Raw genomic sequence first — 23,627 nt, forward strand, 5'->3', positions numbered from 1 at the left:
TGTGCACAAGCAGCTATGATACAAGGCAGTAGTAATACTGTTTGAGGATATTGTTCAGTATTTTGTACTGTGACTCTTTCATGCAGCCCTTAAGGACAAATTTCTTTCTGGTTTTAATAACAGGTGAGTTCTGCATCTTCTGAGCAGTAGTTTGTTTTTCTCTCATGGATACCTCATTTGTATAACTAATTGTGTTTCCCCTCTTTGCATAGCCTTCTAGAAGTCCAAGTGCCAAACTAATAGCAAACCCGTAACAGGACTTCATGGTATGCATTTAGTGCTTCATTTCTGGCTTGACTTATTTGTTTTTCATTTGCCTCCTTTTAATTTTCTATCCAATGAAATATTTTTGAGTGCCCATTATGTGCTAGACTTTGCACTAGAATCTGGGCTAATGAATGGAACACTGCTCTTCCTGTCCTCTTAGAGCTCATGGTCTCATGGAGAAGACTACTTGCCATCAAGTAGTCAAGCATAATACCATGTAATGAGTGCTATGGTATAAGGAAGCACAGGGAGCTCTAGGGGGAGAAAGGAGGCACCTAACAAGCTGGAAGAAGGAGAATTTTTCAGTGGTGAGCTAAGATTGAGAGATGAGTAGAGATGGGGAGGGGAAGCAAGAAGAAAGGGCATCATGGGCAAGGGTGGACAAGTGTGACATATTTTAGGAGTTGTAAGAAATTCATTTAGCCTGGTGCTACAAGTGGGGAACTCAGCTCAGGACAGCTTGGTGAGGCCAGATAAGAAAGGGCATGGCATTTGAGGGCTTAGACTTAATCCTGAGTGCAGTGAGATGTCATGAAAGGTCTTTTTAGCAGGAGAGCAATATAAGCAGATTTGTGTCTTAGAGCTCATTGGCTGCCAAGATTGGGGATGGCATGAAGGCAAACAGAACAGCAAGTAGGGCATGCAGTAATCCAGGAGAGAGGGTGGAAATAGAGGAAAGGGGAACAATGAAACCAATTTAAGGGGCATTTAGGAAGTGGTTGGGGTCTGGTGGGGGGAGGGAATAGAAGAGGACATCACATTATTGACCTGTTGAGTTGGAGGTGACTATGTAAAATGAAAGAGGGGTGTAATGAAGGTGGTTGGGTGTTTACATTGGTTTGGAGCAAAGCAGAATAAGACAGGCCAGACAAAGATTTGAGTGTCATTAGCTTCGAGGTAGATTAAGGCTGTTTGAGGAAAGAAAAACACCACATCAAGTATGTAATAGGAAGAGGATGGAACTTTAAGTAACTCCAACATTTGAGGGACTTGCAGAGGAAGAAGAGCTCAAAAAGAACGAGAAAACTTGGAGCATTTAGTGTCAGAAGGAAAGGGAGTGTTTCAAGAAGGATGGGGTATGTCATTAGTATCAGGTGTTCCAACAAGTTTTTGTAGATTAAGGGTGTTTTAGTTTCCTAGGCTGCTTAAAGCAGATACCATAAAATCAGTTTACTTAACAATGGGAATTTATTAACTTACAGTTTTGAGGTCATGAAAATGTCCAAATCAGGGCATCATCAAAACAATACTTTCTTCTTGGAGACCAGATGCGGTGATCCTTTGTTCCTCTGCCACATGGCAAAGCACCTAGCGACATCTGCTGTTCTCTCCTTTCTCTTCTTTGCTTTCAGCTTCTTGCTTCCATGGCTTTTTCTCTGTGTGTATTCATCGCATTTATAAAGGGCTCCAGTAGAGGATTAAGAGCTATTCTGAATGATGTTTGTCACACCTTAGCTGAAGAAGCCTCATTAAAAAATCTTACGTACAATGGGTCCACATCTACAGGAATGGATTAGATTTAAGAACGTGCTTTCCTGGGGTACACAGACCTCCAGACTGCCACAAAGGGTTTAGCAATGAAGTCGTTGTGATTCTGAAAGAAGTGGTTCAGAGGGATCAGAAGCCAGATGACCAAAGAGAGACATAGAGTATAGCTGGGGTAGCAGAGGGGTGTCCAGGCAGGGTTTATTAAGAGAAGAAAGAGTTAAGGGGATTTAAATACTAATGGATGGAGTCAAAAGAGAGACAGGATAAAGATACAAGAGAGGTGTAGATGCTGGCTGAGAGAGGCCAGAGGAGATGGGATCCAGAGCTTAGGTGGGGTATTGGCCTTAACTGTCTCTTCTGTTGTGATGGGAGAGAAATAGGAAGAGGTTGGTGCCCATGCAGGTAGGTTTGTGTTTGGGGTATGAGGAAGTTTGCTCTGATAAAGAAAATGGTTTGGGAAACAGGTTTGAGGAGAGTAGAGGTTTGAAATAACTGGGCGAATCAGGAAAACAGCTATGGGGGGCCTAGTCAGAGACCATAGGAATTTGTAGTGGTACCAGTCTATGCATTTTCATTCTAGTAGCATATATGAATCTGGTTGATATATGACTGTATTGCCCATTCAACAAATAATTACTGGTTTATTGGGTCCTGGTGGGTTCAGGGTAATGTACTGGATCCTGGAATTTATGCGCATGGTCACTGAGCAACAGTATTTTTTTTTTTTTATCAAAGCAACAGTACATTTACAAAAGAATTATGCATTTAGGGCAGAGTACCCCCACATCCCAATCACACACACAGTATTCCCTACTACTAACATTAGCATCAGATAATGGAACCTTTGTTATAATTGACGAAACAATATTATAAATATACTATTACCTTTAGCCCACTGTTTGCGTTAGAGTTCACTCTTTGTGTTATACAATTCTACGGTTATGTGTATGTGTGTTGTTGCTGTTGCTGGTGTTTTTTTTGAGGGGGTGGGGAGCGTACAATGTAAATTTCCCTTTTTATCCCTTTTCAAATATCTGGTCCACTGGCCTTAATTGTACATGCAAAATTGTACCTCCATCATATTGCCAGACTGTTCTATCACCCCAAGCAGAAACTCCAAACCAATTAAACATTAACTCCCCAGTCCCACCCCTCACCCCCCATCCAGCCCCTACTAACCTCTATTCTAGCTTCTGACTTCATAAATATGTTTATTTCATATCAGTGATATCAAACAATACTTGCCTTTTTGTGTCTTCTGGCTTATTTCACTCGACATATTGTCTTCAAGGAGAGATGTACTTGCTGTGTGTATTCATCCATTCATAAAGGACTCTGGTAAGAGTGCCTTGATTCAAGTTGGTTGCTTCCAACACCTCTATGACTGTTGATGTGCGAATATATTTGATTCCCTGCTTTCAGTTCTTTTGGGTCTATCTCTAGAAGTAGGATTGCCAAGTCATATGGTACTTTTATACTTACTTTTTTGAAGGCAACCAAACTGTTTTCCACAGTGACTCCACATTTTCATACCCACCAACAATGAATGAAAGTTCATATTTCTCTCCTAAGTCTCCAAGGGAGATTTGTTGTTTTCCGTTTTTAAATAGTAGCCATTCTGCTGGGTGTGAGATGATATCTATTGTAGTTTTTTTTTTTATTAATTAAAAAACAAAACATTTAGAAATCATTCCATTCTACATATATAATCAGTAATTCTTAATATCATCACATAGTTGCATATTCATCATTTCTTAGTACATTTGCATCGATTTAGAAAAATAAATAAAAAGACAACAGAAAAAGGAATAAAATGATAATAGAGAAAAAAAAAAACTATACGTACCATACCCCTTACCCCCGCTTTCATTTACCACTATTTCAAACTGAATTTATTTTAACATTTGTTCCCCCTATTATTTATTTTTATTCCATATGTTCTACTCTTCTGTTGATATAGTAGCTAAAAGGAGCATCAGACATAGGTTTTCACATTCACAGAGTCTCATTGTGAAAGCTATATCATTGTTCAGTCATCGTCAAGAAACATGGCTACTGGAACACAGCACTACATTTTCAGGCAATTCCCTCCAGCCTCTCCACTACATCTTGAACAACAAGGTGATATCTACTTAATGGGTAAGAATAACCTCCAGGATAACCTCTCGACTCTGTTCGGAATCTCTCAGCCATTGACACTTTGCCTCATTTTACTCTTCCCCCTTTTGGTCGAGAAGGTTCTCTCAGTCTCTTGATGTTAATTCTCAGCTCATTCTAGGGTTTTTCTCAGTCCTTTGATGCTGAGTCTCAGCTCATTCCAGGATCTTTGTCCAACGTTGCCAGGAAGGTCCAAACCCCTGAGAGGCATGTCCCACGCAGAGAGGGGGTGGATGGTGAGACTGCTCATCATATTGACTGGAGAGAGAGGCCACATCTGAGCAACAAAAGAGGCTATCTTGGGGGTGACTCTTAGGCCTAAATTTTAAGTAGACTTGACCTATCTTTTGTGGGGTTAACTTTCATGTGAACACACCCCAAGACTGGGGGCTCAGCCTATATCTTTGGTTGTCCACACTGCTTGTGAGAATATCAAGAATTCAACTTGGGGAAGTTGAATTTCTCCCCACTCTCACCATTCCCCGAAGGGGGCTTGCAAATACTTTTACAGTCACTGATCAAATCTGGGATTCATCAGGGGATCACTCTGGACAAACCAACAAAGTCTCATGTGCTATCTGAGATTCCAGTACTTATGACATTCAATCAAATTATCTACATGAGTTATGTTAGGAAATGCTATAGTCAAAATATAAATTTTGTAACAAATAAACATTTTTTGCTTTAGTCTTACACATAATGTGACATTTTGAAGTATTAGTTATCATCTATTTTCAGTACCCTGCAATAATGACAATCCTCTGTTCTTCCTCATGCAAAAACATTTTTAAAATTTATACATTGTACAATTCACTATTATTATACACTCTAGGCATTCCTAGATTATACCATCTCAATCTTTAACATCTATCTTTCTTTCTGATTTCATTTATGTCCCCAGCCCTCCTCCCTCTATCATTCTTACATGCAGCTTCATTCAGTGTTTTAACATAATTACATTACAGTCAGGTAGTATTGTGCTGTCCATTTCTGAGTTTTTGTATCCAGTCCTGTTGCACAGACCATATCCCTTCAGCTCCAATTACCCACTATCTTACCCTATTTCTATCTCCTGATGGTCTCTGTTACCAATGACATATTCCAAGTTTATTCACTAATGTCGGTTCATATCAGTGAGACCATTCAGCATTTGTCCTTTAGTTGTTGGCTACTCTCACTCAGCATAATGTTCTCTAGGTCCATCCATGTTGTTACATACTTCATATGTTTATTCTGTCTTAGAGCTGCATAATATTCCATCATATGTATATACCACAGTTTGTTTAGCCACTCGTCTGTTGATGGACATTTTGGCTCTTTCCATCTCTTTGCAATTGTAAATAATGCTGCTATAAACATTGGTGTGCAAATGTCCGTGTCTTTGCCCTTAAGTCCTCTGAGTAAATACTTGCAATGGTATTGCTGGGTCATATGGCAATTCTATATTCAGCTTTTTGAGGAACCGCCAAACTGCCTTCCGCAGTGGTTGCACCATTTGACATTCCCACCAACAGTGGATAAGTGTGCCTCTTTCTCCGCATCCTCTCCAGCACTTGTCATTTTCTGTTTTGTTGATAATGGCCATTCTGGTGGGTGTGAGATGATATCTCCTTGTGGTTTTGATTTGCATTTCTCTAATGGCCAGGGACGTTGAGCATCTCTTCATGTGCCTTTTGGCCATTTGTATTTCCTCTTCTGAGAAGTGTCTGTTCAAGTCTTTTTCCCATTTTGTAATTGGGTTGGCTGTCTTTTTGTTGTTGAGTTGAACAATCTCTTTATAAATTCTGGATACTAGACCTTTATCTGATATGTCGTTTCCAAATATTGTCTCCCATTGTGTAGGCTGTCTTTCTACTTTCTTGATGAAGTTCTTTGATGCACAAAAGTGTTTAATTTTGAGGAGCTCCCATTTATTTATTTCTTTCTCAGTGCTCTTGCTTTAGGTGTAAGGTCCATAAAACTGCCTCCAACTATAAGATTCATAAGATATCTCCCTACATTTTCCTCTAACTGTTTTATGGTCTTAGACTTAATGTTTAGATCTTTGATCCATTTTGAGTTAACTTTTGTATAGGGTGTGAGATACGGGTCCTCTTTCATTCTTTTGCATATGGATATCCAGTTCTCTAGGCACCATTTATTGAAGAGACTGTTCTGTCCCAGGTGAGTTGGCTTGACTGCCTTATCAAAGATCAAATGTCCATAGATGAGAGGGTCTATATCTGAGCACTCTATTCAATTCCATTGGTCGATATATCTATCTTTATGCCAGTACCATGCTGTTTTGACCACTGTGGCTTGATAATATGCCTTAAAGCCAGGCAGTGTGAGACCTCCAGCTTTGTTTTTTTTCCTCAAGATACTTTTAGCAAGTTGGGGCACCCTGCCCTTCCAGATAAATTTGTTTATTGGTTTTTCTATTTCTGAAAAATAAGTTGTTGGGATTTTGATTGGTATTGCGTTGAATCTGTAAATCAATTTAGGTAGAATTGACAACTGAACTATATTTAGTCTTCCAATCCATGAATATGGTATGCCCTTCCATCTATTTAGGTCTTCTGTGATTTCTTTTAACAGTTTCTTGTAGTTTTCTTTGTATAGGTCTTTTGTCTCTTTAGTTAAATTTATTCCTAAGTATTTTATTCTTTTAGTTGCAATTGTAAATGGAATTCGTTTCTTGATTTCCCCCTCAGCTTGTTCATTACTAGTGTATAGAAACACTACAGATTTTTGAATGTTGATCTTGTAACCTGCTACTTTGCTGTACTTGTTTATTAGCTCTAATAGTTTTGCTGTGGATTTTTCAGGGTTTTCGATGTATAGTATCATATCATCTGCAAACAGTGACAGTTTTACTTCTTCCTTTCCAATTTTGATGCCTTGTATTTCTTTTTCTTGTCTAATTGCTCTGGCTAGAACTTCCAACACGATGTTGAATAACAGTGGTGATAGTGGACATCCTTGTCTTGTTCCTGATCTTAGGGGGAAAGTTTTCAATTTTTCCCCATTGAGGTTGATATTAGCTGTGGGTTTTTCATATATTCCCGTTATCATTTTAAGGACGTTCCCTTGTATTCCTATCTTTTGAAGTGTTTTCAACAGGAAAGGATGTTGAATCTTGTCAAATGCCTTCTCTGCATCAATTGAGATGATCATGTGATTTTTCTGCTTTGATTTGTTGATATGGTGTATTACATTAATTGATTTTCTTATGTTGAACCATCCTTGCATACCTGGGATGAATCCTACTTGGTCATGATGTATAATTCTTTTAATGTGTTGCTGGATTCGATTTGCTAAAATTTTGTTGAGGATTTTTGCATCTATATTCATTAGAGAGATTGGTCTGTAGTTTTCTTTTTTTGTAATTTATTTGCCTGGTTTTGGTATGAGGGTGATGTTGGCTTCATAGAATGAATTAGGTAGCTTTCCCTCCACTTCCATTTTTTTGAAGAGTTTGAGCAGATTTGGTACTAATTCTTTCTGGAATGTTTGGTAGAATTCACATGTGAAGCCTCTGGTCCTGGACTTTTCTTTTTGGGAAGCTTTTGAATGACTGATTCAATTTCTTTACTTGTGATTGGTTTGTTGAAGTCATCTATTTCTTCTTGAGTCAAAGTTAGTTGTTCATGCCTTTCTAGGAACTTGTCCATTTCATCATATTGTTGTATTTATTAGCATAAAGTTGTTCATAGTATCCTGTTATTACCTCCTTTATTTCTGTGAGGTCAGTGATTATGTCTCCTCTTCCATTTCTGTTCTTATTTATTTGCGTCCTCTCTCTTCTTCTTTTTGTCAATCTGGCTAAGGGCCCATCAATCTTATTGATTTTCTCATAGAACCAACTTCTGGTCTTATTGATTTTCTCTATTGTTTTCATGTTCTCAATTTCATTTATTTCTGCTCTAATCTTTGTTATTTCTTTCCTTTTGCTTGCTTTGGGATTAGTTTGCTGTTCTTTCTCCAGTTCTTTCAAGTGAACAGTTAATTCCTCGATTTTTGCCCTTTCTTCTTTTTTGATATAGGCATTTAGGGCAATAAATGTCCCTCTTAGCACTGCCTTTGCTGCGTCCCATAGGTTTTGATATGTTGTGTTTTCATTTTCATTCACCTCAAGATATTTACTAATTTCTCTTGTAATTTCTTCCTTGACCCACTGGTTGTTTAAGAGTGTGTTGTTGAGCCTCCACGTATTTGTGAATTTTCTGGCACTCTGCCTATTATTGATTTCCAACTTCATTCCTTTATGATCTGAGAAAGTGTTGTGCATGATTTCAATCTTTTTAAATTTGTTGAGACTTGCTTGTGACCCAGCATATGGTCTATCTTTGAGAATGATCCATGAGCACTTGAGAAAAAGGTGTATCCTGCTGTTGTGGGGTGTAATGTCCTATAAATGTCTGTTAAGTCTAGCTCATTTATTGTAATATTCAAATTCTCTGTTTCTTTAATGATCCTCTGTCTAGATGTTCTGTCCATTGATGAGAGTGGGGAATTGAAGTCTCCAACTATTATGGTAGATGTGTCTATTTCCCTTTTAAGTATTTGCAGTGTATGCCTCACGTATTTTGGGGATTCTGGTTCGGTGCATAAATATTTATGATTGTTATGTCTTCTTGTTGAATTGTTCATTTTATTAGTAGATAGTATCCTTCTTTTTCTCTTTTAACTGTTTTACATTTGAAGTCTAATTTGTTGGATATTGGTATAGCCACTCCTGCTCTTTTCTGGTTGTTATTTGCATGAAATATCTTTTCCCAACCTTTCACTTTCAACCTATGTTTATCTTTGGGTCTAAGATGTGTTTCCTGTAGACAGCATATAGAAGGATCCTGTTTTTTTAGTCCATTCTGCCAGTCTATGTCTTTTGATTGGGGAGTTCAGTCCATTAACATTTAGTATTATTACTCTTTGGGTAGTACTTTCCTCTACCATTTTGCCTTTTGTATTTTATATATCATATCTAATTTTCCTTCTTTCTACATTCTTTTCCACACCTCTCTCTTCCGTCTTTTCGTGTCTGTCTCTAGTGCTCCCTTTAGTATTTCTTGCAGAGCTGGTCTCTTGGTCACAAATTCTCTCAGTGTTTTTTTTGTCTGAAAATGTTTTAATTTCACCCTCATTTTTGAAGGACAATTTTGCTGGATATAGAATTCTTGGTTGGCAGTTTTTCTCTTTTAGTAATTTAAATATATCATCCCATTGTCTTCTTGCTTCCATGGTTTCTGCTCAGAAATCTACACATAGTCTTATTGGGTTTCCCTTGTATGTGATGGATTGTTTTTCTCTTGCTGGTTTCAAGATCCTCTCTTTCTCTTTGACCTCTGACATTCTAACTAGTAAATGTCTTGGAGAACGCCTTTTTGGATCTATTCTCTTTGGGGTGTGCTGCACTTCTTGGATCTGTAATTTTAGGCCTTTCAAGAGTTGGGAAATTTTCAGTAATAATTTCTCTCATTAGTTTTTCTCCTCCTTTTCCCTTCTCTTCTCCTTCCAGGACACCCACCACACGTATATTTGTGCGCTTCATATTATCATTCAGTTCCCTGATCCCCTGCTCAAATTTTTCCATTCTTTTCCGTATAGTTTCTGTTTCTTTTTGGATTTCAGATGTTCCATCCTCCAGTTCACTAATCCTAAACTGTCTCTTGAAATCTACCATTGTAGGTTTCCATTGTTTTTTTCATCTCTTCTACTGTATCTTTCATTCCCATAAGTTCTGTGATTTGTTTTTTCAGACTTTCCATTTCTTCTTTTTGTTCATTCCTTGCCTTCTTCATGTCCTCCCTCAATTCATTGATTTGGTTTTTGAAGTGGTTTTCCATTTCTGTTCGTATATTCAGAATTAGTTGTCTCAACTCCTGTGTCTCATTTGAACTATTGGTTTGTTCCTTTGACTGGGCCATATCTTCAATTTTCCTGGTGTGATTTGTTATTTTTTGCTGGAGTCTGGACATTTAATTACCTTAATTAGTTTATTCTGGAGATTGCTTTCACTTATCTTACCTAGGGTTGTCTTGCTAGATGAGTTTGTTGTCTATCTGTTCATTGACCTTCAGTTCAGCTTTTTCTAGGCCTCTAGCTTAAGTTTTAACAGAGGGTAATTTTTCAGTTCTTGTTTTCTTGTTTCTTGTCCTGCTTGTAATGTGCCTTCTCCTTCCCCACCCTTAGGAGGGTCTACATAGGTATTACAGACTCCAGCTGGGTTTTCCCGGACTAAGCTGGCCTCCTTTCGGGGGAAGGAATCACCTGCGTCAATTTTCCCTGAGTGTGAGACCCAGCAGGTTGAAAGATCTTCCTGTGAAGTCTCTGGGCTCTGTTTTCTTATCCTGCCCAGTATGTGGCACTTGTCTGTCTGCGGTTCCCACCAGCAAAAGATGTTGTGGCTCTTTTAACTTTGGAAGGCTCTCCCTGCTGGGGGTGTGGTGGAGACAGAGGAAAGGTTGTAGGGTGATTTTAATGGCTTCAAATTGGGAAGCCCTGGGAATTCCTTGAGAGAGGGATTCCACCTGAGTTGCGTTGAGAGAGGGATTCCACCTGAGTTGCATTTCACCCCTTCCGTGGGGAAGGTTCAGGTGGGAGACAGCCCTGAAAGCAGACTGTTTTTGCATTTGGGGCAGTTGCAGCGTGTGTAATCCCCCCTCCGGGAAGCCGCCTGTGGGGGAGAGACGCTGGGCGCCGGCCGCTGCGGCTTGGGGAACTCTGCACGCGGCTTGGGTATTGCACGCGGCTTGGGGAACTCACTGTTCCAGAGACTCGCAGCCGGTTCAGCTGGTCCAGACTGGGGTACGCTGTGTGTCTGGTCTTTGTCGTGGCTCCGGGAGCTGTTCTGTACTGTTTCTGGTTATTTAGTAGTTGCTCTGGAGGACGAACTAAAAACGCGCGCACATTACTAAGCCGCCATCTTGGCCCCCCTCTCATTGTAGTTTTGATTTATATGTTCCTGCTAGCCAATGATGGTAAGCATGTTTTCAAGTATTTATTGGCCATTTGTATATCTTCTTTGAAGAAATACCTCTTCAAGTCTTTCCGTTTTTAAATTGTGTTGTTTGCCTTTTTGTTGTTGAGTTGTAGGATTTCTTTATATATTCTGGATGTTAAATCCTTAATATGGTTTCCAAATATTTTCTCCTATTCTGTAGGTTTTTTACTTTCTTGACTAAGTCCTTTGATGCGTAGAAATTTTTAATTTTGTTGAAGTCCCATTTATCTATTTTTATCTTTTGTTCCTTAAGCTTTTTTGTAAAGCCTGAGAAATCACTGCCTAACACAAGGTCCAGAAAATATTTCCCTTTATTTTCCTGTAGGAATTTTATAGTTTTAGTTCTTATATTTAGACCTTTGATCTGTTTTGAGTTCATTTTTATATATGGTATGAGGTAGGGGCCCACACTCATTCTTTTGCATTTGGATATACACCTCTCCCAGTCCCTTTTGTTGAAGACACCGTTCTTTCCCCACTGACTGGACTCATCAAAGATCAGTTGGCCAGAGCCCTCAATCTTGGGGTTTGTTTATATGAAATTTATCCTCACAAAAGATAGGCTAAGCCTACTTAAAATCAGGCCTAAGAGTCACCCCCAGAGTACTTCTTTTGTTGCTTAGATGTGGTCTCTCTCTCAGCCAACACAACAAGCAAACTCACTCCCCCCCCCCCCCCCCCCGCATGGGACATGACTCCCAGGGGTGTAAACCTTTCTAGCAACATGGGACAGAAATCCGAGAATGAGCTGGGACTCAGCAGCAAGGGACTGGGAAAACCTTCTCGACCAAAAGTGGGCAGACAGAAATGAGACAAAGTAAGTGTCAGTGGCTGAGAGATTTCAAACAGTCAAGAGCTTATCCTGGAGTTTATTCTTAACACATTATATAGATATCACCTTTTTAGTTAAGGTATATTGGAGAGGCTGGAGGAAAGTGCCTGAAAATATAGAGCTGTTTTCCAGGAGCCATGTTTCTTGAAGATGATTGTATAATGATACAGCTTTCATAGTGTGACTGTGATTGTGAAAACCTTGTGTCTGATGCCCCTTTTATCTACGGTATGGACAAATGAGTAAAACATATGGATTAAAAATAAATAATAGGGGGAATAAAAGTTAAAATAAATTTAGTAGATTGAAATGCTAGTGCTCAATGAAAGGGAGGGGTAAGGGGCATGGTATATATGTTTTTTTTTTCTGGTTTTATTTCTTTTTCTGAATTGATGTAAATGTTCTAAGAAATGATCATGAGGATGAATTACAACTGTGATGAAAAAAATAAAAATTAAAAAAATGCTAGTGATCAATGAAAAGAAATGGTAAGGGGTATAGAAAAAAATAGGGGAAAAAAGGCTAAAATATATTGGGTAGATGGAAATACTAGCAGTCAATGAGAGGGAGGGGTAAGGGTATGGTATGAATGAGTTTTTTCTTTTTTCTTTATATTTCTTTTTCTGAATTGATGCAAATGTTCTAGGAAATGATCATGGTGATGAATATACAACTATGTGATGATGTTGTGAATTATTGATTATACCAAGAATGGAATGATCATATCGTAAGAATGTTCATGTTTGTATTTTGTTATGTTTAAAAAAATTTAAAAAAAAAAGAATGTTTGTATGTTTGTTGTTTACAATAAAAATATTTTTTAAGAAAAAAAAAGATCACTTGGCCAACGAGTTTAATTCTGATTTCTCAGTTCAATTCACTGGTCTCTGTGACTGTCCTTGTGCGAGAACCATGCTGCTTTAATTACAGTAATCTTTGTATAAGTTTTAGAATCAGGAAATGTGAGTCCTATAACTTTGTTCTTGTTTTTCAAGATGCTTTTGACTGTTCAGGGCCACTGATCCCTCCCCATGAATTTGATGATTGGCTTTTCCATTTCTGTGAGGACACCTGGTAGAATTTTTATTGGAATTGTGTTGAATCTGTCTTTCACTTTGGGTAGAACTGACATCTTAACAATATTTAGTCTTCCAACCCATAAATGTGGAATGTTCTGCCATTAATTTCTGGTCTTTTTTCATTTATTTCAGCAATGTTTTGTTGTTTTTCTGTGTACAAGTCCTATATGTCTTCGGTTAAACTTATTCCTAGATATTTGATTCTTTTAATTGTTGTTGTAAATGGATTTTTTTCCTTAACTTCCTCTTCAGACTGTTCATTACTAGTGTTTAGAAACACCACTGGTGTTTTCATGTTGATATTGTATCACACTACTTTGCTGAAGTTATTAGCTCTAGTAGGTTCACTGTGGATTCAGGATTCTCTTAGGTATACAATCATGTCATTTGCAAAAAGGTAGAGTTATTTCTTCCTATAGGGTCATGTCATCTGCAAATAGGTAGAGTTATTTCTTCCTTTCATGTTTGGATGCTTTTTCTTTCTTTCTGTTGCCTAAGTGCTCTGTCTAGAACTGTCGGTATGGTGTTGAGTAAGAATACTGACATTGGGCCTCCTTGTCTTGTGGGAAAGCTTTCAGTCTTTGACCATTGAGTATGATGGTAGCTGTCAGTTTTTCTATTCTTTCCCTATATCATGTTGAGTAGGTTTCCTTCTCTTCCTAGTTTCCTAAATGTTTTTTGTCAGGAATTTTGTGCTGAATTTTGTCACATCTCTTCTGCATCAGTTGAGATGATCATGTGTGTTTTTTTTATATATATATTAATGTGGTATATTCTATTTGTTTATTTTCTTATCTTGAACCACTTTTGCATACCTGGGATAAATACACTTGATCCTGTGTATATTCTTTTTTTTTTTTAGAAGTCCACTTTGTTTAATGTTGTACAAAAAAGTATGAGTAGAACCAGAGTGAATTAAACATTATCAATTTGTTTACACAACTGTCTAGTTCTTCATATTAACTTTACTATTCAAAAAATAGAAAGTAAGACACAATTTAGGGATTGAGAAAGAGATAAAACCAAAAAACTTTTCTACTATGTTTATTCTTCTACACTCTATTGCTGTGCTCACAGAGACAGCTTCTTTTACTTCTCCACTGTGCAGAAATTCAGTTGTTTAGAAAATTTAACTTGCTCTAAAGCTGAGGGAGACTAGAAATGATGGGCCCATATCCAGGTGCATTGTCATACAATTCAAATAATGGTGCAGCTACCAAGTTGTAATTTTTAGGGACTGCAAACAAGGCTTTCTCTTGAAGTTGAATCAGAAACAAATTCTATGTTCCTTAGGCTTTGTAATATGTGCAGGAATATATGGATACTGAGAAGGTTCAAACTTCAGTCTCCAACAATTACCGATGTAGTCATAAATGACACAGTCTTAAAGGACTCCATCTTGATGACCTAGGATCTCTGTCATTAAGCATTTTAGTCCTTCAACTTTATCTTCTCCTGGGTTAAGTTCACCACCAGGTAATTTGAAGAAAGTTGTAACAATAACACATGGGGCAGCCAATGCTTGTGTACAATCAGAACTCCTTCTACAGTCCTCCTCATTCTAGTTTTATCACATTCTTCCTGCACTGAAATCTGGCTGTAACAGAACTGCCTTTCTCATAGAGGGCCTCTTTTGTACCAAAAATATAACTTGATCATGTGTATTATTCTTTTAATATGCTGTTGGATTCCATTTGCATATATTTTGTTGAGAATTTTGTTTCTGTTTTCATGAGGGATATTGATCTATAGTTTTCTTTTCTTGTGATATCTTTAGCTTTGGTATTAAGGTGATGCTTACCTCATTATCAGGCTCTGAGCTATTCTTTACACTTCTATCAGTTCTTTTCTCTGATGTGTGTCCACTCCGTCCTCTGGCAGTAGTAAAATGGCTATAGCAGTTTTTGGCTTCAGATTCGTACACCTTGTCTCATTGAGTGACTTGGGGAGTGTTCCCTCCTCTTCAATTTTGTTTGAAGACTTTGAGCAGGATTGATGTTAATCCTTCTTTAAATGTTTTGTAAAATTTACCAGTGAAGCCATCTGGTTCTGGGATTTTCTTTATTGGGAGGTTTTTGATTACTGATTTAATCTCTGTTTTGTTATCAGTCTATTGAGATCTCTTTCTTCTTGAGTTAGTGTCAATAATATGTGTGCTTCTTGGAATTTGTCAGTTTCAACTAGGTTATCTTATTTGTTGACATACAATCACTTATAATATTGTTTTATAATCGTTCTTATTTCTGTGAGGTCAGTAGTAATGTCATCCCTTTCATTACTGATTTTAGTTATTTCCATGTTTGTTCATCTAGCTAAAGATTTGTCGATTTTATTGATCTTTTCAAAGCAACAATTTTTGGTTTCATTGATTCTATTATTTTTTTATGCTGAGCAACATTATAAGCTGAAACCTAAGGAATGAGTATGAGTCACCTGGACCTAGAGGATGGAGGCAATGGGGCATGGAAGAGACCATTCCAGGTAGAGGAAGAAGCACATGCAAAAACTTGACCAAAGGGTGGTGCAACGGTGGCTCTGTGGCAGAATTCTTGTCTGTCATGCTGGAGACCTGGTTTTGATTCCTGGAACCTACCCATGCCAAAAGAAAAAAAAAGCCAAAACTTGACTGAACATAATGTGGTCTGGGTAAACATGAAGAAGAGGGGAGGAAACCAGATCTCACAGGCAGGCCATGTTAGCTTAGGGAAATGGGAACCATTGAAATATATTAAGATTTGAGAATGAGATATAATTTGCATTTAAAAAAAAATCTCTGGCCATTAATCAAGTATTAAGTACTTACATGGCCTTATGCTAGAACCATTGAGGAAATAAAATAATTAAAATGTAAGATCCTTTCTTGGGATATGTGTGGTCCTTTTGGAAGAAGGTTTAATTTCCTCTTAAAAAACAACAGGTTGCTACTTGGAAGTTAACATAGCATAACATCCTTGAACCCTCAGGGAAGGAGTGTGATGGAGGCTGATCTGAGAAGGCGTGTATGGGTGGCAGATTCCTGTTCCTTTCCTGCAGTGTGTGGGAAAGTTATAAAGAGATGGTTCAGGCCAGAGGGATGATGATAACTCTGACTCTTTCTGAAATCTCCTTTGGGTGTATGTTTTTAATCCAGCTGGAAACTTCCTTGCAATCTTGCCTTCCTTTCCAGAATGACGAGAGCGCTCAAGGACTCACTTGGGCCCGAGTGGCGTCTGAAGCTGCCCCCTATCCCCTCGGTGCCTGTTTCAGTTCAGAAGAGATGGGATTCCTTGCTTTTGGAGAACCACAAAGAGACAGCTAAAACCAAACCCACAAGTACAAAGAACAAAGGTAAGCTGTGACCTCATGCCCCAGCCTTGCACTTTCCCCATAACTACTTTCATTAGATTGGTCCTGTAAAGATTGGCCTCGGGCGGGCCACGGTGGCTCAGCAGGCAAGAATGCTTGCCTGGTGTGCCAGAGGACCTGGGTTTGATTCCCAGTGCCTGCCCATTTAAAAAAAAAAATAAAAAAAGGTGTAAAAAGATTGGCCTCGTTTAAGCTAATTTATAAAAATAACCTTATAAAGAAAGTGAAAAATCAAAAACAAAAGCTATCTTAACCTCTTCAACACTGTTTCCTTAGCTGTACATTGAGAGTGATGGTAAACCTACCCTGGCCTACCAGGATTAAATAACGTGGGCGTGTAAAACTCTTAGTGTGGCATATACTGTACAGAGTCGTTCCCTTCTCTTTCCTCTGGCAGCATGTAGGATGTGTAGCTTAGGATGTTTTCAAATGAAAGAATAGAAGATTCAGTGTGATAAAAATAATGAAGGGAATTGATTGACACACAACTGAAAAGTTTAGAGGTTCAGGTTCAGGCAGGGTTTGCTCCCACAGTTCACTACATTATCATGCTCTGACTCCTTTCTTTATACTTCTCTCAGCTCTTATCTCTGGTGTGTGTCAGCTCTGTCTTCTGATAGTAAAATGACTATAGCAGTTCTTGGTCTCAGATCCATACACCATATCTCATCCCCCAGAGGGAGAGAGAGAGAATCCATTTCTAATAGCGCCCTTGGAAAAGAAAAGATTTATTTCCTGAAAACCCTTAGCTCACTGTTTTCTCAATTTATTCTGACCTACATTAGATCATAAGCCACTCCAGTCTGAACTAGGTGAAGTTTTGTGATTAGCCCTAAGCCATCTACTCCACTTCCATAGCTAGAGGGTGATGATTCCCAAAAAATACATGTTCTGGGTGAGGATGGGTGAATGGCAGGAGCGTGATGAAGAAGAGAAGGGAGATCAAATCTGGGTAGCCAAAAATTAACCTGTCTGCACCTCAGCTGTATAAAATGGATTGAAGAGGACCCCTTCTGTAAGCAGGGATTAACTGGGAAGCTCTTAAAATGATCCAAAGGAATGAATCCAGATCAGCAAGTTAGGTATTGAGGATAGGGAGGAGCAGAAGGTATCCAGGCTGGAGCTCCGGGGGGTGTAAATGAACAAGAGTATTTGGGGACGGCAGGAAAGGTGATGTGTTTAGCTGGACCTTGAAGAATGAGCCAATCAGGTAGGCAGGGAGAAAACAGACAACAGAGAGAGCTGGAAAATTAAAGGGCATTGCTGGTGAATAACAGGAGTAAGCATGATGTTATGAAATATTGTAGAAGCTGAGGTAAAGCTGAAGATATGCTTGCGTTATGACCCATTGGTTCTGATGCTAGAGAAACTCGTGCAAGGAAACAATGTACAAGAACATTCATAGCAGAGTGTTCATAATAGCAAAAAAAATAAGTAACCCAAATCCACATAAATAGGATAAATAAATCAGTTGCAGTAATGGAGTGAAAAATGAACTAAAGCTATTTTAGTATTTAGTATTGTATTATGCGTCAGTACACATTTAACTCAGGGTGTACTTGGGTGGTTCAGTGGCAGAATGCTCGCCTTCCATGCAGGAAATCTGGGTTCGATTCCTGGACCATGCACCCCCCAAAAAATTTAACTCAGGAATATAATGCTGAGGGAGGATAAAGAAAGCCAGTTTTCTTAGAAGACTACATAGAATGAAAGACCATGTATTTTATTTGTGTATGTATATGTGTGCACACATTCTGTTTCAATGACATTCAAAAACAAAGTGCAAATTTATGAATAATATCGCATGTAGTTAAACTACAGCAACAGTAAAAAAGGGCAGGGGGATATGTCACTGACAGGGTGATGTGAGAATTAAGACAGACACAGATTTCTAGAGAAAATGGAAGCAGGGGACTCTTGAACTTCTAGAACCAAGATCCCTTTGCTAGTTTTGCTCCAGCTATTTATTAGTGTTTATTTCAAAAGGCAGGAGGAAGTAACATCAAGTTAATCTTTAATGTTAATTACAATTACACCAATATGTAAAATATAAGAAAATGCAAAACCTTTAAGCTAAATTGCTTATCTGTGAAATCTCTTCAAAGAATAGCACATTCTAGCCCCCAGCCCTTTTACCCTTCAAAGCTTCCTTGTAGGAGATGAGCTGTCTGCTGTGTACCGCAAGAGCTATGTGACCCAGTGTTCTGGGTCACCATCTCTAGGTTTAGCCTGAAGGTAAAAAGGTCTGTTTCCCATAGGAATAAAAGCATAGAATTTAGGACACAGCTTTCCTCCAGGGGTGGACTGAGTTGGGGACCTGAGCCCAGAGGGTTTCAAAAGTCCTAGTAATGTTTTCTTTCTTAAGCTGGGGTGTTGGTTTTTCTCCTAACACCTTATCAGTGTCAGAAATATTTGTAAGGCCTGGCCTGATAGCCTCTGGCTGGAAGGCCCCCACCCGAACTAAAACCCGTGAACATCCGGCATACAGCTGTTCGAACTCAGCCAATCAGGACCTGCCCTGACAAACAAAGGACCCGCACTGCACACGGCCCGTAGCTATGCCCACTGCACACGACCTGTAGCTATACCCCCCACCACCACCACAGCCAGTAGCTATGCCCCCCGATGCTAAAGTGCGGTAAACTCCTAACCTACCCCAGGAGGCCCCGTAGGCATCATCAGTACCCCCCACTAGCTAGCCTATATCCAACCCCGCTGCTCCTAGGGGGGCGTGACTTCCCCTGCCCACATCCTGAGCACCCGGACCCGGAAACCTCGCCCCTGGACAATAAAATTTTAAACTCGGATTCAGTTTCTCTAATTTCTCAGTCGGCTACTGTCTAAAACCTGACAATATTCAGTGTTCTATAAAGATAGTTTTAAAAGTTAAAAAAGCAGAGAATATAGGAGCTGAAGCTGGAGTGGTTAATTGGGGCCAAGCCATTTGGATTTCACCTTGTTCACCCAGGTAGGCTAGGGCAGACCTGTCTGTATTAGGTGGGGGAGAATACGCGCACACTCAGACCAAACCAGAGGTGGGGAAAAGCAGATTTTCCCACCTCTTTCTGGAAACCCAGAAACTACACCCTGTTGTTGTTTTTTTTTAACCAGATGCTTGTTTATTATAAGGCACTTTAAACTTCCTCTCCTGCTGTTCTGTTATAGTGTGTAGCTGTTCTGTTCTTCCTTGTAAATTCTCAGATTTGATCCTGATAGTATTGTCCTTATTAAGAGGTAGGGCACACAAGATCTTCCAGCTGCTAAGTGGCAGTACCAGGGTTAGAGCCTGAGTTCCTTTTTATCAGGTATGTTATTATCTGCATGAATAAATACGTGTCAGAAGTCCCCAACCCCTTTTGAATGAGAAACAGTGTTTACTTTCCCAGAAGCTTTTAACTTGGGAGAAATCATTAATCAGGAGGGATGTTTTATAGGGTAGGAAATCTCGGGGAGAGAGGGTTGTAGACAACTCAGAAGACACCATGCTGAAGAGATCTCATTGATCTCAGTTGGGTACCTGTCCCATGGTTTCTTTCTCTTCTGAATTTTGATTCTAGTGCCTTCTTCTGGAAACATGGAGAGAGCCAAAGTTCTGAAGGAAGAAGGCAATGCGCTTGTAAAGAAGGGAAACCATAAGAAAGCCATTGAGAAGTACAGTGAAAGTCTCTCATTCAGTAACCTGGAGTCTGCCACGTACACCAACAGGTATTTTCTACCCAGTTTACACCCTGGGGGATTTCAGGGCATTGGGCATTTTTGTCCCATAGTCTTCAGTTGGACTGCAGTGGGGTCTGCATTCCTGGTATTTATTCAGTATGAATTTGCACCTGTTTTGGTCACTCTGAGGTAGGCATTGCCAGTGGCATTTGCTCTTAAGAGCCAGTAGGAAGTCGAGGGCTTTGACCCCTCTCCAGAATTCTCATCAGCCATTCCAAATAAGTTTACCTACAAATTTACCTACAATATAGGTGAAAACACAGAGCCTTAACACTCTCTTAACCTCTCCACCCTTCTTCACCCCATCCTGTGGCTTCCCCCAATACCCACCTGTTAAAAATGTTGGTACTCTCTGAGAGCACTGGCCAGGATATAGAGTCACTGTTGCCTTGCCTGGGAGCAAGGCAGTGGGGGGTCCAGCCTATCTGAGAGGTTAGGCTTATAGAACTCTAAAAGGCTCTGTACCAGAAGCAGCTGCCAGCAGACAAGGATTCTTTCCTACGAAGCAAGGGCCTGGAAATGAGGGCAAGGTCCCTTGATCATTGAGAGTCACTGCTCTGCAGCAGCCTGCAGGTCATAGGTAATAGGGAGTCTTCCTCTTTTCAAGTAGAGAAAACAGGCTCAGAGAAAAAGGGGCTTTCCCTGAGCCCACCCAGCCAGTAAATGGTGGAACCAGAACTGGAGCCTGGCACCAGTGGGATTGTCTGGTTTGTTGTCAGAGAGGCTTGAGCCATTCAAGGGGCCATATCTGATCTAAACATTTATTATAAAATGTTCATTATAAAATTTTTCTCCTTCCTGACCACACATATACATATATTAAAAGTCTTGGATAGACACTGTTCTTTATCCAAGGCCGTTGGGATAAAATATGTATCAGATTTTAGAAAAGTAATATGGTCCATATACTGAATTACATAAAACCCCAGCAGGGGCTCAGGCTTGTGAACGTCAAAGATTAGTATTTCTGCAGTAATAGATGGAAATTTCTCATTCACATAGGGTGGGATAAAAAAAGATTTAGTAGCCTTGTGTCACTTCGGGTCAGATTTTGTCACCAAAGTAAATAAAGAAAGAACATTTAGAGTCTGGAGCTTTTTAGATTACAAAATTTTCATCAAGGAATTTTGAACCTGTGGTATTTCTGACTGGTTGCAGTAGAGGCACCTTAACCTACCAGGCTAATTTGAGTGAGCTGCAGTCCATTTGTTCCATCTTTGTGTGGTACCATCTTCTGATTTCTTTTTCTCTGGGCTCTCTTTGGCCTTGCTTACCTGATTCTGGTTCCTCTTATTCCCAGAAACTTAGCTTTAAATTGCCAGAGTCTACTGGGAGACAACCTTAGATTTCCTTAGAATGCCTGGATATTTAAAAATCAGGGAGTGGGTGGTGCAGTGGTGGCTCAGTGGCAGAATTCTCACCTGCCATGCCAGAGACCCAAGTTCGATTCCCCACGCCTGCCCATGTGAAAAAAAATATTTATCAAGGAGCTGCTATTCTAAAATTTATTGGCTTACAGTAACCATTTTCATTTTGCTCATGATTTGTAAGTCAGGAATTTGAGAAGAGCACTTTTCACTTGGGATCTCTTATTCTGTTTCAGCAAGATGGTAGCTGGAGCAGGAATCATCTAAAGGCTTCTTTACTGCATGTCTGGTGCCAGGGCTGGGATGATTCAAATGCTAGGGGATGCAGCTGCTAGGGCTGGCTGGCACCTTTTTTCCTTTTTCCTGGCAGCCTTTTCACATGTGCTGGCTTTGAGCTTCCTCCCAGCATGGTGGCTGCAGGGTAGTTGGCTTCTTACATATCAGGCTCCAAGAGCAAGGGTTTCCAGGGACTAAGACAGAAGCTCCAAGGCCTTTTCTGACTTAGCCTTGGAAGTCACAGCATATCCTTTTCTCTACTGTTTTGGTCAGAGTGGTCACAGAGCCTGCCCAAATTCAGGGAGAAAAGTGCCAAAAGATCCAAAAGATTAGTGTCTGTCATTTAATTGCCAAAAAGGGGGAAAATTTCTCTCTAGGTTAATTTTTAAATCCCATGTAATCACAATTAAAATACCAATAGAATTTTTTTTTAAGTTCATGGCAATGATTCCGAAGTTTGTCAAGGAAAAATGAGAGTAATAGCGTAAGAAAATTTAGCATATGGTAAAGGAGTAAGTATGGGGAAAGGAATTATTCAAAAAATGGTGTTCCTTTGGCTGGATAGCAGTTAAAATGTAAACCTGAATCCCTACCTCACTCCTTGTTTTAAAATGAATTCTAAGTAGATCACAGTTTTAAATGTAAAAAATGAAACTATAAATTTCATCAGAGCTCCTGCGTTAATTATCTCACAGTGAGGCAGAAGCCACTAAAGGAAAGGAAAATTGGATAAATTTGATTTCATCAGATTAAGGAAACCTTATGTAAAGATAGTCAGCTTTTGACCAAAAGGGGGAGAAGTGTAACAAAATATCAGTGGCAGAGAGAGTTCAAATACAGTCGAGAGGCTACTCTGGAGGTTGCTTTTACATAAGCTTCAGTTATACACTGCTACCTATCATAATCTGCCAAACCCCAACCAGGACCATTCCAGCCAATCCTAAAACACACCAAAGGCATGTAAGGTTCCACAATGGTTCCATGCACTAGAATAACTTTCCAGAAACCTACACCCTCCAGATGGGTCCCTGGACTAGGTAAGTCCTGAAACCTAGAGGGCCCAACCTCTCCAGAACATCAAATAGTTCCATCTTCCTATCCCATATTAGTGACAGACCCTTAAAATGAAAAAAGTTAGAATGGCCGTAGCCCCAACACCCCTAAAGAGAGGGATGGATGGAAAGATCAAAGATGATGGTAGAGTTATATAGAGAAGATAGGATGTAACAAATGAATATGAATGCTGAATCATTAAATTGATACCTTTTAGTCTCCAGTATCTTAGAGTAGCTTGAAGTTAAAACCTAAAATTGTGGAATTGTAACCCATGTCAGACTCTGAGATGTTTTACAGCTAATTTGTGGTGCTGTACTTTGAAAGTTATTGCTTTTTCTGAATATATGTTATTTTTCACAAAAAAAGAAAGAAAAAAGTTGATTGCAATGATAAAAAATATTTAAGCCCTCTAGCATCCTATATTCTGAAGCAGTTAGAAGGAAAAATCTGAAAGGATCATATGGTAGCCCATGACAAATTCTGGGATCTGTCCTGAACTGCTTGTTGACAATGCTTTGAAAACTACTGCTCTTTTATTTCTTTGCCCTGTATATGTGTTATACTATACAATAAAAAAAGTAAATAAAAATAAAAATAAGCCCCCCCCCCACAAAAGATAATCAGCTTTGCCCATTAATTTAAAGTGACTAAATAAAAATAGTGAGGCACCACTTTTTTCCATATTGTCAGAAATTAAAATTTGAGACCCCACTTCGTGCAGGAGACCTGGGTTCGACCATGCACCCCCCCCCAAAAAAAAAAATAATTTGAGACCCCAGGTTGGTACAGCTGTAGGAAAACAGGCTTTGTCAGTAACTGTAGGTAAGGATGCAATCTTTCCACCCAGCACATCCTCCCAGTAAGCATCATTCATGGCAGCATCATTTACAAGCTGGGAACAATGAGTTTTACCTACCAATAGGGAATTGGTCAAATAAATAGGGCATATCCAACTAAGACTATAGTTGTATCCACTGAAAACACGGAGATGGAATGGGTGGATTTACATCATGAGTTCTAGAACAGCTGAGTTTTTCAGTGGTCTTTGGAGCAGGAGACTA

The 23,627-nt window shown here is 39.3% G+C and overlaps 1 protein-coding gene and 1 pseudogene across 1 annotated transcript in view; one reads left to right on the forward strand and one right to left on the reverse strand.

The window, feature by feature from the left end:
* The window catches only part of TOMM34 (translocase of outer mitochondrial membrane 34), a 30,882-nt gene that overhangs the window by 3,967 nt on the left and 3,288 nt on the right, over positions 1-23,627 (forward strand). Inside the window, exons 4-5 of the mRNA XM_077168039.1 lie at positions 15,972-16,132; positions 19,708-19,855. Of these exons, the coding sequence (XP_077024154.1) occupies positions 15,972-16,132; positions 19,708-19,855 (309 nt within the window). The remainder of the gene's footprint in view (positions 1-15,971; positions 16,133-19,707; positions 19,856-23,627) is intronic.
* Positions 13,821-14,611, reverse strand: LOC143678129 (cleavage and polyadenylation specificity factor subunit 5 pseudogene; annotated as a pseudogene).

Source organism: Tamandua tetradactyla, chromosome 1 (genome assembly GCF_023851605.1).
Source record: "Tamandua tetradactyla isolate mTamTet1 chromosome 1, mTamTet1.pri, whole genome shotgun sequence".
NCBI lineage: Eukaryota > Metazoa > Chordata > Mammalia > Pilosa > Myrmecophagidae > Tamandua > Tamandua tetradactyla.